We start from the raw sequence: 15,126 nt of genomic DNA on the forward strand, positions 1-15,126 counted from the left end.
TAATTGGAAGTGGTGTACCTGTACGAAAGGATCTAGGCATAAACAATTAGTAACACCGTGTCCCCGGCAACAGCGCCAATTTGTTAGGCGTGTCAAACCCAACAAATAAAGGGGTACAATAGACTCCAAATACGCTATTTCAATGCACTAAAAAGTAGTACAATGCAAGCAGGGTCGAACCACAAAGACACGAGACAAAAGTCTATACCTCTTTGCGCAAGGTACTTTGATCACAAGAAGGGGGATTTGTTTGCAAAAGTGAAATAATAAAATAACAATCAACTTTGGAACATGCAAAAAAAGAAATAGATTTGTAAACAAGTTGTAAAAGTGCTTCCAGTTCTAGTTCTCAATGTTGTTGTTCAACTTGATTGTGACTTGATGTAATTCAAGATTGCTATTCAAAGTTGGTACTGAAAGATATTAACACACTCTAATACCCCTCGCTTTCCAAATTATCTAACCAAAATACGCTCTTTGACTAGACCTAGCTTCACTAATTCAACCTAAACACGCTCTTAGATTGTATTGAAAAATTGCATTAAGTTTTGTACAAGCTTCCCAACAATGTTCATTTCTTCTCATACGCTCGGAAGTGTGAAAACATGTGATATATATTTTACAATAAGAAAACTTACTATTTGTTACCAATTATTAACTTAATAGAACGATTAGGTGCCCTAAAAGTTAATTAACTGCACAAAAATTCAATTCATTAAAGTGGTCAATCAAACACAAATCAAATTTAAGGGTTCTAGTTTAAACAAAAACATAATTACTAGAATAGAATCACAAATCAAACATCAAATCATATGCTTCAAGTCAAGCAATCAACATGTTTTGAACAAGAACTAGAAACTAGGGTTTCTTAGCCACACATGGCTAAGAACAAATCAAACAAGAATAACGATGAAATTGAAATGTTTAATGCATACTAAAACGAAATCAAAAGTGTTTGCAATGATTAGGTCTTGTCAAAAGCTCCAAAAATTCTCCTAGAATCGCCCAAGATCGCCCCAAACTGCTCCAAAAACCGTTCTATCCTTCAAAAGACGTCTTCTCCTATTTTAATTAAAGTTCATGTGACTTGCCATAAGGCCATGCGATTTTAGCATGGCCATGCCTTTTTCCCATGCGTTTTTGGCATGGCCATTTATCTTGACCATGTGTTTTTGGCATGGCCCATGCTTTTTGCTAAAAATCAAACAAGTCTTCATGTTGGCTCCATCTTTAGTCTAGCTTCACCATGAGTCAGGTTGCTCAAATATAAGATGATAAAGGACAAACTCGACCCGTATCGGTGTGACATGAGTCGTGCTTCAAACGTAGTCCTTTTCTATGATGATAATGCACAATGACTCGGGTTCCGTCTTCTTGTTCTCTTCATTGCATGACCGGTTCATCTTCTCTTCATGCCTCAAAGCTCCATGCTCCATAATTCGTGCAAAATAAATCAAAAATATTGAAGTACCATACATTCTTGATAAAGTATGCAATTGCCCTAATAATCCACTAAATGCAAGAATTATGAAGTAGAATGCTATGAAAGGACGAAAATAAACAAGCAAAATAGTTGCATAAAATGCACCTTTCAATTTGCATGTTCCATCTTTGTGTTAAAGTATAAGCCTTGATGTTCATAAGATGTGATTATTACTAGTTTTGTACAAACATTGGTGTTATAATAGTTTTAAGTGTAAAACTAACAAAAACAAAACTAGATGTATGTTATATAAATCATGAGAAAAGTTATGATTTACAAAACTATAAAGTTTTTTGGAAGCTTTTTACCAAAACATAGTTTTTCCAGCAAAAAGGAGTGCGTTCTATTCATTCCACTATTTCGTGGGTTTCAACCCAAAATATGAGGTGTGATCTTACAAATGAAACTAAACAACATGATTACTATTTATTTATATAAAGGATTGTATAAATGTTCTAGACAAACAAACAGGGTAAACTATAATTGGTATAGTTTGGAACTCACAAAACTACATTATCTTTTCAGAAGGGAAAAATAATTATTTAAAGGTATCATTATTTCATTTACAAGAAAAAGGGGATTTTCATTTAACATAAATCAATTGATATTGGTTGTGAGACATTAGACTTCACCGTACCCAGGGGAGTACACATACTAAGACCTGCATTATAACCACAATCTCTTGTAGGTAGAGCATGACACTTGTGTATAGATCTATACAGGATTGACAACCCCGCACCTAAACTGTTAGCTACAGTTAGACCGGCAGGTCTGGGGTGACAAATGTCGTAAACAGTTCCGACGTCCAAAGCACGTCGTTCAGGCAACTAGTCGCATTAGTATGGTTATAATAACTCACATAGAGTATTGACAAACATTTGATTTATGGGTCAACATATCTTCAATGGTTTTATTTACATAAAACTACGTTACACAATTTCCCAGTATAATACAATTTATACATAAGGAAACATGCTTTCAAATGGTTTTATATACGAATAAAGCTACATATTACTACTTACGTGTACAACAATACTTATACATTTTTGGTCTTAGGGTTTTAAGACTACAACTCATTTACAGAGAAAATATTGGATTTTCTAGAAGTATACATTATCATTTTACAAGAAACCGTTACAAACTCCTTCGCATACAAAAACGCTTATGAACTCACCAACTTGATTGTTGACACTTTTCAAAATCACTTGTATTCTCAGGAAACTAGTAAAGAGGTAATCACATAAGTTTTTGGTGGATGGGACGGCGTCGCATCTCGTTATTCATTTTCTTCGTACACTTTTGACATCATATAGACAATAATTTTGTGAACAAAAATGTAAACTTATTTAATATTCAACGTAATGGTTATGATGCTTTGTTTCATTTATATCTAATTGTTACGATACTGTACATCAAGTCTTCCACCCCCAGACATTCCGCCGTTCATGTTTGGGGGTGTGACATTTACAGTGAACTTTTCCACAGTAGAGATCTTCCCCGATTATTTCCTAATCGGATTGAAAATCAAGGTAAGGATCCTCAAAAGTCTCCCGATAGGGATCCTTCTCTACAAGCAAACTCTAAAGATTACGTGGGATCATGACTTAAGACTTCTCCTAAATCAGAAGGTTACAAAAGCCAAAGATCACCAAGTTTTATCTATCCTTAAAGATATTTTTCCTACGCAATGATGAAGAGTTTTTTTCCTAAAGATCTTATCAATTTTAAGATCCCAAATTAATAACTAATTATTCCAGATCTTAAGGATCATGATTGCATGAGGATCCTTAGCAAGGAAATTAATCATTGCAGGTTGTTGAGGATCCTAATAATCTGAAGATCCTCAGAAATCTTACTGTTGCAATCATATCAACCACGCAAGCAAAAAATATGCAAGCATCAACTACCAAAGTGCATAAAGTAAAAAAGGGTTACCCACCAACCCCCAAAAAGTTGGAACATTGTCTACAAACCAAAATATTTAAAAGTTATTTTTAAGAGATCAAACTTAAGACTTGGTTTGATCATCCCCGAATGGGGCACCTCTGTCTCTCCTTCTTCTCCCTTCTTCTCTATAGGACCCTGCCCAACATCAACGGGCTTGCCAATCAACTTGGCCAAGGCTTCACGCCATCTGGCCATGTTCCAGGATCCTACACTCTCCACATTTGTTGCCAACTTGAGCTTAGCCTCCCAGACAACCATAGCGACACTAGCATTCACATCAGTAATCACATCATCCATCTCGGTTGCATGCTCCTCTTCATTCTTAGATTTCTCCTTACTCATCAGTTCCACCATCCTCAAGATATCCTCATTAGTTTCCCTCCACATCTTCTCCTGCTCCTTCAAGGCCATTTCAGCCTTCTCAGCCCAGATCTTCAAGTCAGTAAAAACATGATCGGAGACTTGGAATAGGAGTAACATCAGAAAAGAAGAAAGGTGTAGTAGGGAAAGAAAATTACACTAATACTTACAGACTAAGAAAACGAAACCAACTTCAGAAGCGCGTCCTCAGCCCCGAGATTCTCCAAGCTTAAATATGAGACCTCACTAGTTTTTCTTTTTCGGGATCACAGAGTCTTCGCCGTCAAATCTATGGAAATTCTCTTGGGAGGGAGAGAAGTTAAGGTCTTCTCCTTCTTCACTACCATCTGGCCGTTAGACATGTTCGTGTCAAGATCAGCAAGGGTAAAGCAAGCACCGGAGCGTGTGACCTTGGATCCTAAACATTAAAAAATAAATAATAAATAATAAATAAAAAAAAACTATGAATTCAGGATCCTTCGCATTAGAAAAGAAATATGAATCAAGGATCCTTACTTGTCGACGTGGGGCAGTAGCAGAAACTTTCTTGAAGAATAGGCGATTTGAATCGAAAAGATCTAACTCTCTCAGGCAAAGCAAGAAAGTTTGTTATTTTATCTTCTGTATCTTCAGTGGTAGGAGCAAGATCCTCAAACTTGAACCTTGCATCACAACAAATAAAATAAGAAATTAAATCCTAGGATCCTTAAAGAATAAAAAAAAAACTACCCTTTTTAACCCATCTCTATGGCAAAGAAGTTCCATCAGAAATGGAATCTCGTCTCACAAAGAAAAACCTCTCTTTCCAAGCATCGTCATTATGTTTGGATTTTAGAACAAGAACTAGTATGTCTGGTTTGACCTTGAATAAGAATCAAGAAGAGATGAAGGTGGAAAGATCATAAATAGAAGCTAACTCGGATAAACTGATACTTAAATGCTCAGACTGATTTAGGTGATCGATCCAATAAAGGTTCCTCCAAATTGTTGACATGACCTGGACATAGGAGAGTTGGGTAACCTCAAAGAAATCAGAGATGATTCTAGAGAAAGAATAAGTTAGACCTAGAGAAAAGGGGTATTCCGGAAAGCAAACCCAAGTGGGTAAAACGAAATCCGACTGAACCAAGGCATCGAAGGGTTTGAAGACGACGCCGTTAGGAAAAGCACCCTTGTTCTTCAAGGATTGAATATCCTCATTATTTAAAGAACATGACTCATCGTGAGTCAGTAAATTTTGATCAGTGAAATTGTCTTCGGAAGGGGGGAGTATGCTAGAACGAGAGCGAGCGATTTTCTTTCCCATGATTGGAAAAGAAGGAAAACGAAAGGAAAAAGGAAGAGATAACTTACCTTTGAAAGTAACCGGAGATGATCAAGAGTAAAAGCTTGGAAGGTAAATAAAATCTTGAACCGATTTCCCTATTTATTTTGGTGGTAGAAGAGAGAGAAGATGATTTGACTCGTAATGATGCTTATGGAACGGATAAAGTTTATCGTTTAGGGTTTGAAATTCAAAACCCTTATTATTTACTTAATTTAAAATTATACATTTGATATTTATCTACTTAGAAAAATAACCTAAATATCATGTAGGCATAATTTGAGGACAATTGTTAGGGCCAAGATCTTCACCCTCTTCAGAATCCCGAATCTTCAAAGATCTTTCAGGATCCCAGACCCTTCTTAGGATCCTGACTGTTGTTATTATTATTTCCTAACATTTTTAACAGGCATATTTTATTTGTTTTTCTCATATGTGTAGAAACGGTCAATATGAGACTCGTTCTCGACAAAGAAACACTTCAACCAGGCTTATGACCCGGGAATACCAAGTCAAACGACGTGCATATGCTTATTCAAGAGGATCCCGAAAATATCGGACTTATTGTTACTTAGTTTAAACTATGAATACAAATTTATTACACACACTATACACACAATTAGCTTTACTATTATAGTTGTACTCGTACTATCTTCATCATCTCTGTAATCTCACATTGAAATCAATAAAAACAATAAGACGTGTGATTATTATCACCTCTCAAGGTTTTATATCGGATATCATATAAAGGATCAAAGGTTTTCATTGTAATTCACATATCTCACTTTTATTACAATTTGACATTTATATTGCCTCACACACAATAGTCTCTCATACACCTTGGTTGAATATTACTTGATTACTTAGTCATCTAAATATTCTTTCTTGTTCAAACACCTTTAATGTTAGTATGTGATTAAATAGTAACAATGAATGATATTAGGTTTATGGAATGGAAAAAATAATGTATTAAATTTGTGGGTTTACGATTAAAAACAATGATAAACAAAAATTGATGAAAATTTATGTGGAATTTTATTTTTTTATAATATTATTTGTATTATTATATTATAAAAACAATTTATCTTTTTTATCTTATTAAAATAATAAGTTCAAATTATTAATATTAATAAAGTTAGCAATAAGAATATAATTATTAAATAATAAAACCAATAATGATTAAATTATAATAAAATAAGAATATAAAAGTTAGTCAAATGGAAAAAAATAAGGCTAAAATGATGTATGACAGAATAATATATAAAAAAAAATAAATAAAAAAAAAAAAAAAAATAGAATCATACTAGATGCAATGGAAATACACATAAAAATTATAAACCAAATACACAACAATTAGCTAATTTTTTTTTTAAATACAAATATTATAATCCACTCCTAAATTAACACTTATGTCCATCACGGGATTTGAACCCTCGACCTCAAAAAATAATGACATCACCTGATACCGCTGGGCTAGAAGCTCTGGCTAATTATTCTAAAAATCAAAATGAAATGAAACTAAATAACTCATTGATATACAATCAAACCTATGACTTACTCGGAAATTGTAATGGGCATAATAATTTTTTGGAGTCGATAATCTTCGCTCCCTAATTTTAATGTTAACTTCAAAGCGGCCGACGTAAATAACAAATAACTAATTGTTCATTATACTTCTGTTGTTAGGTATTTATTAAATTAAATTAAAAAAGAAAAAAGAAAAAAGAAGCAAAACTGAAGGCATTTGTGCACGAGGCTTTTACCATTTCACAATAGTGGTCTGCAAAATGGCTATTTCGCTTTCAATTTCACAAAACCATTTCATCTACGATTGACTAAACATGTGATGTTATCAAAACCAGCTGTCATTCCTTAGGGTGGAGAACATTTCCATAGGTACCAATATAACACCAAATAGCTTCTATTTCAACAATTTAACACCAAATAGCTTCTATTTCAACAAGGTTGAGTGTTCAAGCCTCTTCGGATACATAAAGGTAGATTTAAGAGGAGTTTATACGTCCAAAAAAATGCCTAAATTTGTCTAATTTCTTGAAAAGAAACTTACGCCTTACTACAATTTGAAACAACATAAGGAAACACTTAATTGGCATATTTTATTACAACCAATCATCTAGTTATAATTTTACTATTCAATGATAAATAATGTTAAATCATAACATATGAAGATACCTTTACTTAGAAATAAAATATCGAAAACAAAGAAAAAAAGGATTAGATACCTATCTTAGTCGCTCTCCTTCTTTTCCCAATTCCCATACCATCACTTGCTTTTGTCCCAAGCAACAAATCTTTTTCTAAAACGTTTGTCTATCTGATTTGGTTGTTACATATATCAATTCAAACAAATTAGGATCAAACCGGGTAAAAGTTTAATGCGACACCCATGTGTTAATTTCATTATTCATAGTTAGAATTATGAAATTATTCATAGTTAGAATTATGAAATCAGTTGTTTAGATAAATTAGGGTCCAAAATTATTGGCATTCTATTAAAATAACCACATTTTAAACAAATATCATTTAGTGACCAACTTTTCGCAACATAAACTAGGTAAAATGTTCTTACAAAATTGTTTTATTAATGGTTCGACTACAAAACCTTTTAAGAATCAAAAAAATTGGAAAACAATATCACCATTTCGAGATAGATATCATTTCTAAAGCAAATGTATGCTTCAAAGGATAATGTTACAAAATCGAGTTTACCAAATTTTAATTATGAACCCATGGATAATATATAGCAACTAAAAGTTCAATGACATAAAGATAATATAGTATATATTAGTGAGATAGTAAGCAGTCTCTACAATAGGATAATATAGTATACATAGCCACAACCAAAATAAAGAGATTATAATTATACTAAGCTATAGCAAATTAGCAATAATAAAAAGCATATTCTCATACACACATTCAAAGCCCATATGAAAAATGAATGGACTAACAATGAGAAGAAAAACTTGTGTTCTATAAAAACTATATCATATATCATCATCATCATCATCATCATCATCATCATCATAAAATAGCAACAAAATCAAGATGAAGATTTTGTTTTGAACCTTCTTTGAGCTTTAAGATCGACGACAATGACGGATATATTATCGTTACTTCCTTTCTGGATCGCCAGCATGGCGAGGTAATCGGCTGCTGCTTGCGCTGCAGGATCCTCAGCCTCAGGGCCCACTCTTTCGAGGGTGTTTCCACCATTCTTTTTATGCCAAATCAAGATCCGTTTTCTTGCCACTTCACATGCTTCTTCATTTGACATGACATCCCATAATCCATCACTTGCTAATATTAGGCATTCGTCTTCTCTTGCTCTTGCTGTGAATGTCACTTCTGGTTCCGGTATTATCCACGGTTTCAAATACCGATCCCCTGAAAACATATCAAATTGATTAAGAGGAAAAAAATTCACAAAGAAAAGGTTTTGTTTGATTGGATATTTGAATTGGATGGAATGGAATGAGTCATAATGACAAAGGAATGGAATTGACCAAATGGAATGAGTCTTTATTACATGTTATTTGGTTGATAGGGAAACCGTATAGATGAAATGAAGTTAATTAGACGGTGATAATTATACCCCTATAATACAAAATGCATATAACGTATAATTGTTTACGACGTTATCCTACAAAAGGAATCATATCTTCAATAAAAAGAAAGATATTTTTAATCCGTCGGAATAAACGAATGTTTCATTAATGAATTTTTTTATTTATGAAAACTAAAAATAAATAAATAAATAACATAATGAAAACTCGTTAAAACCCACTTAAGCTTATGATATAAATATATTTTCTAGTTATCTTTAAAAAAATTAAAACTTTTATTTGATTAAAACCGTGACTTCTTTGGAAAGATTCGTCATTAGAAATTACATAAAGATGAATGATGAATTTATTATTTACAAAATAAAAAACTATACATAATAAAAGCTCAATAGAACCCAATATAAACTTATAATGACAATTATATTTTCTAGTTATTCTTTAATTAAGAAAACTATTATTTAATTAAAACCATGATTTTTTTAGAATAAATTTGTATCACTAAAAACTTACATAAATAGAAATGGGTTACTTGGCAATTTCCATTCCATCTATAACAAAAAGAAAGACAAAATAGGAGCAATCATATTCCTTCAAGATTGGCCCATTCCATCAAACAAAACAAACAACTTTTTCTCATTCCATTCCTCCACCAATTCCATCATACCAAACACTACCCATAATTTATGCCAAGAACACATAGTGTTACACTAAAAAAAAACACATAGTAAACTCACCAATTGACCTCGACATTGCAAGCACACCAAACACACGGTGCCCTTGCCATTGTATAACCTTTCCTCCAGCCGCCTCAATTCTTGCATATTCATCTTCCCTATTTGGCTAATCAATTTAACATTCAACCAAAATAGTTAGTTTTCCAAAAACACAATAAAAAAAATAATAATTACTATTATTATTATAACAAAAAGTGTTATACTTTATGATCATTTGACAAAGCCATGGCTTCTTTGCCACGATAAAGAACAGCTCTAGAATCACCGCAGTTTGCAATTATGATATGTGATGAACAGATTAAGGCAACCACAGCAGTGGACCCCACGGTTTCTGGGGCTACTGGTTCAGAAGTTATGTCAGACGGGTCTCCGGAAACTTCCGGAATGTTTCTGCTCACATTCCCTCCGACTTCATCATCTACCTTTTGAAAGCATTTTGTGAAGGCTTTTTCCCATCCAATTTGTAAGCTGTCATTGATTGTCCCTTTAATGAGTTCTTGCTTTGTGATTTTTAGTTCTTCCTCTAAAGCAAAATGGAGGCGATCACGACAGTAATTGGCAACCTGAATCAAGTAACAAAATTGGAATTTCATTGATTATTTTTATGTTAAAAGAGATTAAGTATGCATGATTGACGAATCTAAGGTATTTGGTTAGTAGAATGTATTTGGAAGGAATAGAATCTATCAAATAGAAAGGAATTTGATAATAGATATCGAATAACTTTATTTCAATATATGTATAATGAAGGTCTTTTGATAAAAAGAAGAATGGAATTGGATTCCTGAAAATGGAAAAATCCATCAAGCCTAGAATTTGAAAATATCCAACGGAATAGAATTTATTCCATTTGGCAACCAAACACGTCATGGAATGAAATCTTGAATTCCAATTCCGATGGATTCATGAACCAAACATGCCCTAACATGATTACATGATTATTAAATGGGCGTTATTGCAACTTCTAATAACTAATTTGATGTTTTTGGTAAAGAACTAATTATGATTATGATTTTTTCCATTACTCGATATAAAATTAAATACAAGTAATCAAATATGGACATGCAGTTGATGAGTTGTTTGTAAGAAAACAAATACAAAAGTAAAATCACCTAACCTTTAAACTGGTTTGAACGTGCATTTTGCAAATGATTATGTGATATTGAACAATTAAAATCAGACAAACAGTTATAACTTATAACAATATGCATTGCAGAAGATAGTGTTTGGATATACTTTTACTGTTTGAAGTTGTAATAATCACTTTTGACTTTGTGACGCAAAATCTTGACCATAATAGTAAGCAAAATCTTTTTATCCAAACACTAAATACTTATCATTTGAACCCTAATAAATTAATGTTGAAATGAAGTGAGAGAAAGGTAAGAAAATACCTGAGAGCCTCCATGTCCATCATAAACTCCAAAAAAATGAGCAGTCAAATCACTCAAATTAGGGTTCACCCTATCAATTACATGATCTGCAACAAACATCTTAATTGGAACTTGCATAAACTGAGGAACAGCCACAACAGCATCTTCCATTTCTGGCCTTTTACCACAAACTGAATGAGAGCCCCAAAGTGGCAAATATTCCAACTCAAAAACACTTCTTAACACTTTAGTCTGATTCTTCTCTCCAATCGTCACTACAGAAGCTTTCAAAGTATGTTCAGCTTCCAAACTAATAACTTTAGCAACTATTTGACCATTATCTATCCCTTCAATCGCAACAGCAATTGGTACACTAACCGAAGTGTTAATTTCAATCTGTTGTTCATCACCAACTGACATAATTTCATCGGCATCGGTTTCTGGAATCATGATATCGCCATTGATGTTTTTTTCTGATAACAAGCTTGCGGTTTCAGTAAATAGCTTCATTCGAGTGAAATCGACGTGATTCCCAAGAGTAACTGAAACTGCAGGAGGCATCTCTTCCATCTAACCCCTCTTTTTTGAAGATTATAAAAAACCTCCCAAATTCTACACGAATCGCTTTAGATTGATCACTGATTTTAGCATCATGAACGACGAATCGCGATTTGGTCAACAGATCCGACGGTGTCAAAAACTGGATCTGATGATTCGTCAACGCCAATTTGAATAATAGAAGAAATTAGGGTTTTTTAGAATCTAACTAAATAATACGAGATTCTTGAATCAAATACAGAACCCCAAATTCTGTTTTAACCAGAAGTAAATAAAAAAATCCAAACCCCGAAATAATCACAGAGGAAACCCTAAAAAGGTGAAGACTTTTTCAAATTTTCTAACACGTGAAATCTAGGTTCCATGGATCTGAGGCAACCCTTCACAACCTCTAAATCTAATTTGGGTCTTCTTTTCATTACTTCATATAATTAACTGATATCAATAATATGAATAGAAACTAGGGCGGGCTATTTCAAGAAAATGATGAATACAATCCTAATTTTTTAGTTCTATGGTTTGCTGTCAACTGCAAATTTTAGATCAAAAGAAGCTGAAAATTGCTTACCAATCAATCAATAAAATGTAAAAAAGAAACCCCCAAGTTCTTGAGCTTGCTTCCTTTCGAGATTTTGTTGAGGGAGAAAGAGAGGGAGAGAGAAAGAAATTTCCTCGGGAATGCTTTTACTGCTTTGGTGACACGTATAGATGCGTTTATCAACATGATTCAATGCATTTTCTTTGTGTTGATAAAAAAATGTTTTTTTTGGACTTATTTTAAGAAAATTAGCAAAAGGGGCCATCATAGTTTGATTTATCACATTTTTTTGTCCTCAAATTGTACGAAATTAGAAACACACCACGATAGTTTGAATATCCACCCACTGAGACCCCATGTTAGTTAGGATTGGCAAGAGTCACAAGCCTGTAGCCAAACCCAAACCCAAACCATACATTTCAATACTAGTTGTGAAACTCGTATATTATACGGGTTGATAAAAACAAAATGTTAAATAGAAACGATTAAATGAGAAATTTATTTCAATTTGAAATTTGAAATAACTAAAAATCATGAGAAAAAAAAAACATGCAAAAAATAAAATAAATTAAAATTATTGTTTAGTTATCAGACCTGTATACTAAACAGGTTAATTATAACAAAATGTTAAATACAAAGGTTTAAATTGTAAATTTATTTGAAATTGAAATTAAAATTTAAAATTTGAAATTAATATCATTATGGAAGGTTTAATTTATGGAAACTAATTAATAATATATTAGAAATGCAAAATAAAATAAATGACAAGTGGAAATAAATATATCTCTAAATTATGATAAAATGACATGTGGCAAATTGAATGAGAGAAGGACATGTGGCAAAATCATTTTTATTTATTAGGGTAGATTTTTTTTTGTTGCAAAATCAATATCGGTTTTGTTTTATGGGTTCGGTTTTTCTGTTTTTGGGTTTGTATGTTTTCGGCTTGAAACCATGGGTTTGTAGTTTATACTTTCCCGCTTTTATGGTTTTTTGGATTCAAAATGTAACATAAATTTATCAAATTTAAATACATTAAAATAATTATCGACTGAAGGTACGAATTCTACCATCATAAAAATTATCAAATAGTCAAAATTTAACACGTGAAAGTTTGTTGATGATAACATAGAGTACTAAAGTTTAAACTAAAAGTTTAGTTCAAGTTGAAAGAGCAAAAAAAAAATGTTAACATGATGCCTACAATGATCCAATCAAGTCCGGCACTTCCATTTCCACCACTATATTTGTACAATCTAATCATGTACATCATCTATCCATTTCTATAAACATAGATGTGGTGAGGTGACTAACAACATAGTATAAATATGAATATTTCATCAAATAATCAAGCTTGATTTAAAAACAAATGAGTTTAAAGACTTGTTTTTGTTACATTAATTACTCATAGTACAAAAGAGTTTAAACTTTTTATAATACATTAGGCTGAATGTGCAGAAAAATTAACCAAATTAAATAGTTCAACCTAACAGTACATTTCTAATGTTAAGGTATAGAAATGTTCATATAATATTGATTTACCTTTGAATATAGCAATGCCAATCATCCATGAATGAGTATCATGTTTTGTCGGCATCTTAATTCATCTACAAACCAAAAAAAACATATATTAATATCCCTATAATTTATAATAATATATAAGTACAATAAAAAACACATACCAATTTCTAGCTTCTCAAACATATTATGCATCTCTAGCAAAGCAGTTGGTGACATGTCATATGCTAAATATCAGTCGGGGCATATCATACCGGATGTAAATTAAAGATTTTATGATCATGTGGATTATATTTATTCTATATTGACCAATATTGCTACCACTAGTGCTAACAGTCGGCTTGGATGCAAGGGTGCATTCCCAATACGTGTCCGCCCACTTGTGAAGTATAGCAAACTTTACCGAACTGAATTTCCACCAAGATAAAACCTCAAAAAATTCTACCCTCTTTTCCATTCCATCTGTGCTAATAAGACACCCATGAACATTTTTATAAAAAGTAACCTATAAATAACTACTTATAATTAACTTTTTCGGAAAACAATGCAATTTTAACCAATAAAAATATTTCAAATTTTAATTAGGATGTCTATATAGTAAAATGAGGTGTCTTTTTAGTCAACTCGTAAATAAAACTACACATCTTTCTTATTAACCTCGTGCCCACATTTAAAAAACTTATTGAAACCATTTTATAAAGTAACCTCGTGCCCACTTTCAAAATAAGTAAGGACACATCTAAAATATGATGTGCCATTTTTCTTTTTAGAAGTCCACGCTCCATTTTCTCCTTAAATTGATCAAACAACACATTCACTTTTTTATTCAGCTATCGAGGCTATGACCTGGTCGGACTTTGTGACCAGGTTCAGGGCAGAGTTTGCGCCGGCTATCGAGCTTCAGCAGCTAGCCAGGGAGTTTCTAGACATGAGACAGACGACGGAGACTATGGCGGAGATCACCGCCAAGTTCCGAGAGAGGGCTTTGTTGGTGCCCCAGTATGCTGGTGACGAGGATATGAGGAGGACTCGTTATCATGATATGCTACGAGCTGACATCCGGGAGCATGTTAGCTTTTCGGCTTGCCCTACCCTGGACTCCATGATTGCCAGGGCGAGGGAAAAGGAGATAGATTTGGAGCACATCCGGAAACGGAAGGCAAAAGAGGGTCAGTCAGGAGGGGCTTCGGGGAAGAAGCCCAAGGGATCAGATGCGGGGCCGAAAGGCCAACAGGGACGGGGACGTTGCAGGAAATACGACAAGGCGCATGAGGGAGCGTGCAGGATGGGATCATCAGGCTGCTACAAGTGCGGCAAGTCTGGGCACATCAACAGGGATTGCACTGCTCCGGCAGCAGTTATTCAGACATCAGAGTTGCTATGTTTCCACTGCAACCAGAGGGGCCACAAGAAGGCCAATTGCCCCCAGTTGACAGTTTCAGCGCCGGTTAAGGCACCAGCTCCAGCGACCCTGCGGATCACGGATGGCCGACAGGGCAAGGTAGAGGCTCCAGTGGTGAGGAGCCGAGCATTTCAGCTGACTACCGAAGAGGCACGCGCCGCACCCGATGTGGTGACGGATATGATTCTTTCCCTCTATCTTATTTTTATGATGTTATGTTATTGATATGTGCTTCGTATGTATATGTATGCATTAGGATCGTTCCATGTGAACGGCCTTCCAGTTCAAGTGTTGTTCGACTCGGG

The 15,126-nt window shown here is 33.7% G+C and overlaps 1 protein-coding gene across 2 annotated transcripts; it reads right to left on the reverse strand.

Annotated features, from left to right (window-relative positions):
• Window positions 1-7,995: 7,995 nt before the first annotated feature.
• Window positions 7,996-12,085, reverse strand: LOC145102878 (protein phosphatase 2C 16-like). Of its 2 annotated transcripts, XM_079040380.1 has the most exons (5): window positions 11,932-12,085; window positions 10,827-11,511; window positions 9,636-9,995; window positions 9,433-9,538; window positions 7,996-8,519 (listed from the first exon to the last, which is right to left on the reverse strand). In XM_079040380.1, exons 2-5 carry the CDS (start codon window positions 11,373-11,375, stop codon window positions 8,176-8,178), a joined length of 1,359 nt encoding a protein of 452 aa, XP_078896506.1. In that variant the 5' UTR covers window positions 11,376-11,511; window positions 11,932-12,085; the 3' UTR covers window positions 7,996-8,175. The 2 variants fall into 2 exon arrangements, with proteins under 2 accessions (XP_078896506.1, XP_078896505.1); XM_079040379.1 differs by having other exon boundaries at window positions 10,827-12,066.
• Between the last annotated feature and the right edge of the window lie 3,041 nt (window positions 12,086-15,126).

The sequence above is a fragment of the Lactuca serriola genome, chromosome 4, assembly GCF_051521515.1.
Source record: "Lactuca serriola cultivar US96UC23 chromosome 4, Lser_US96UC23_V15, whole genome shotgun sequence".
In the NCBI taxonomy this organism is placed as follows: Eukaryota; Viridiplantae; Streptophyta; class Magnoliopsida; order Asterales; family Asteraceae; genus Lactuca; species Lactuca serriola.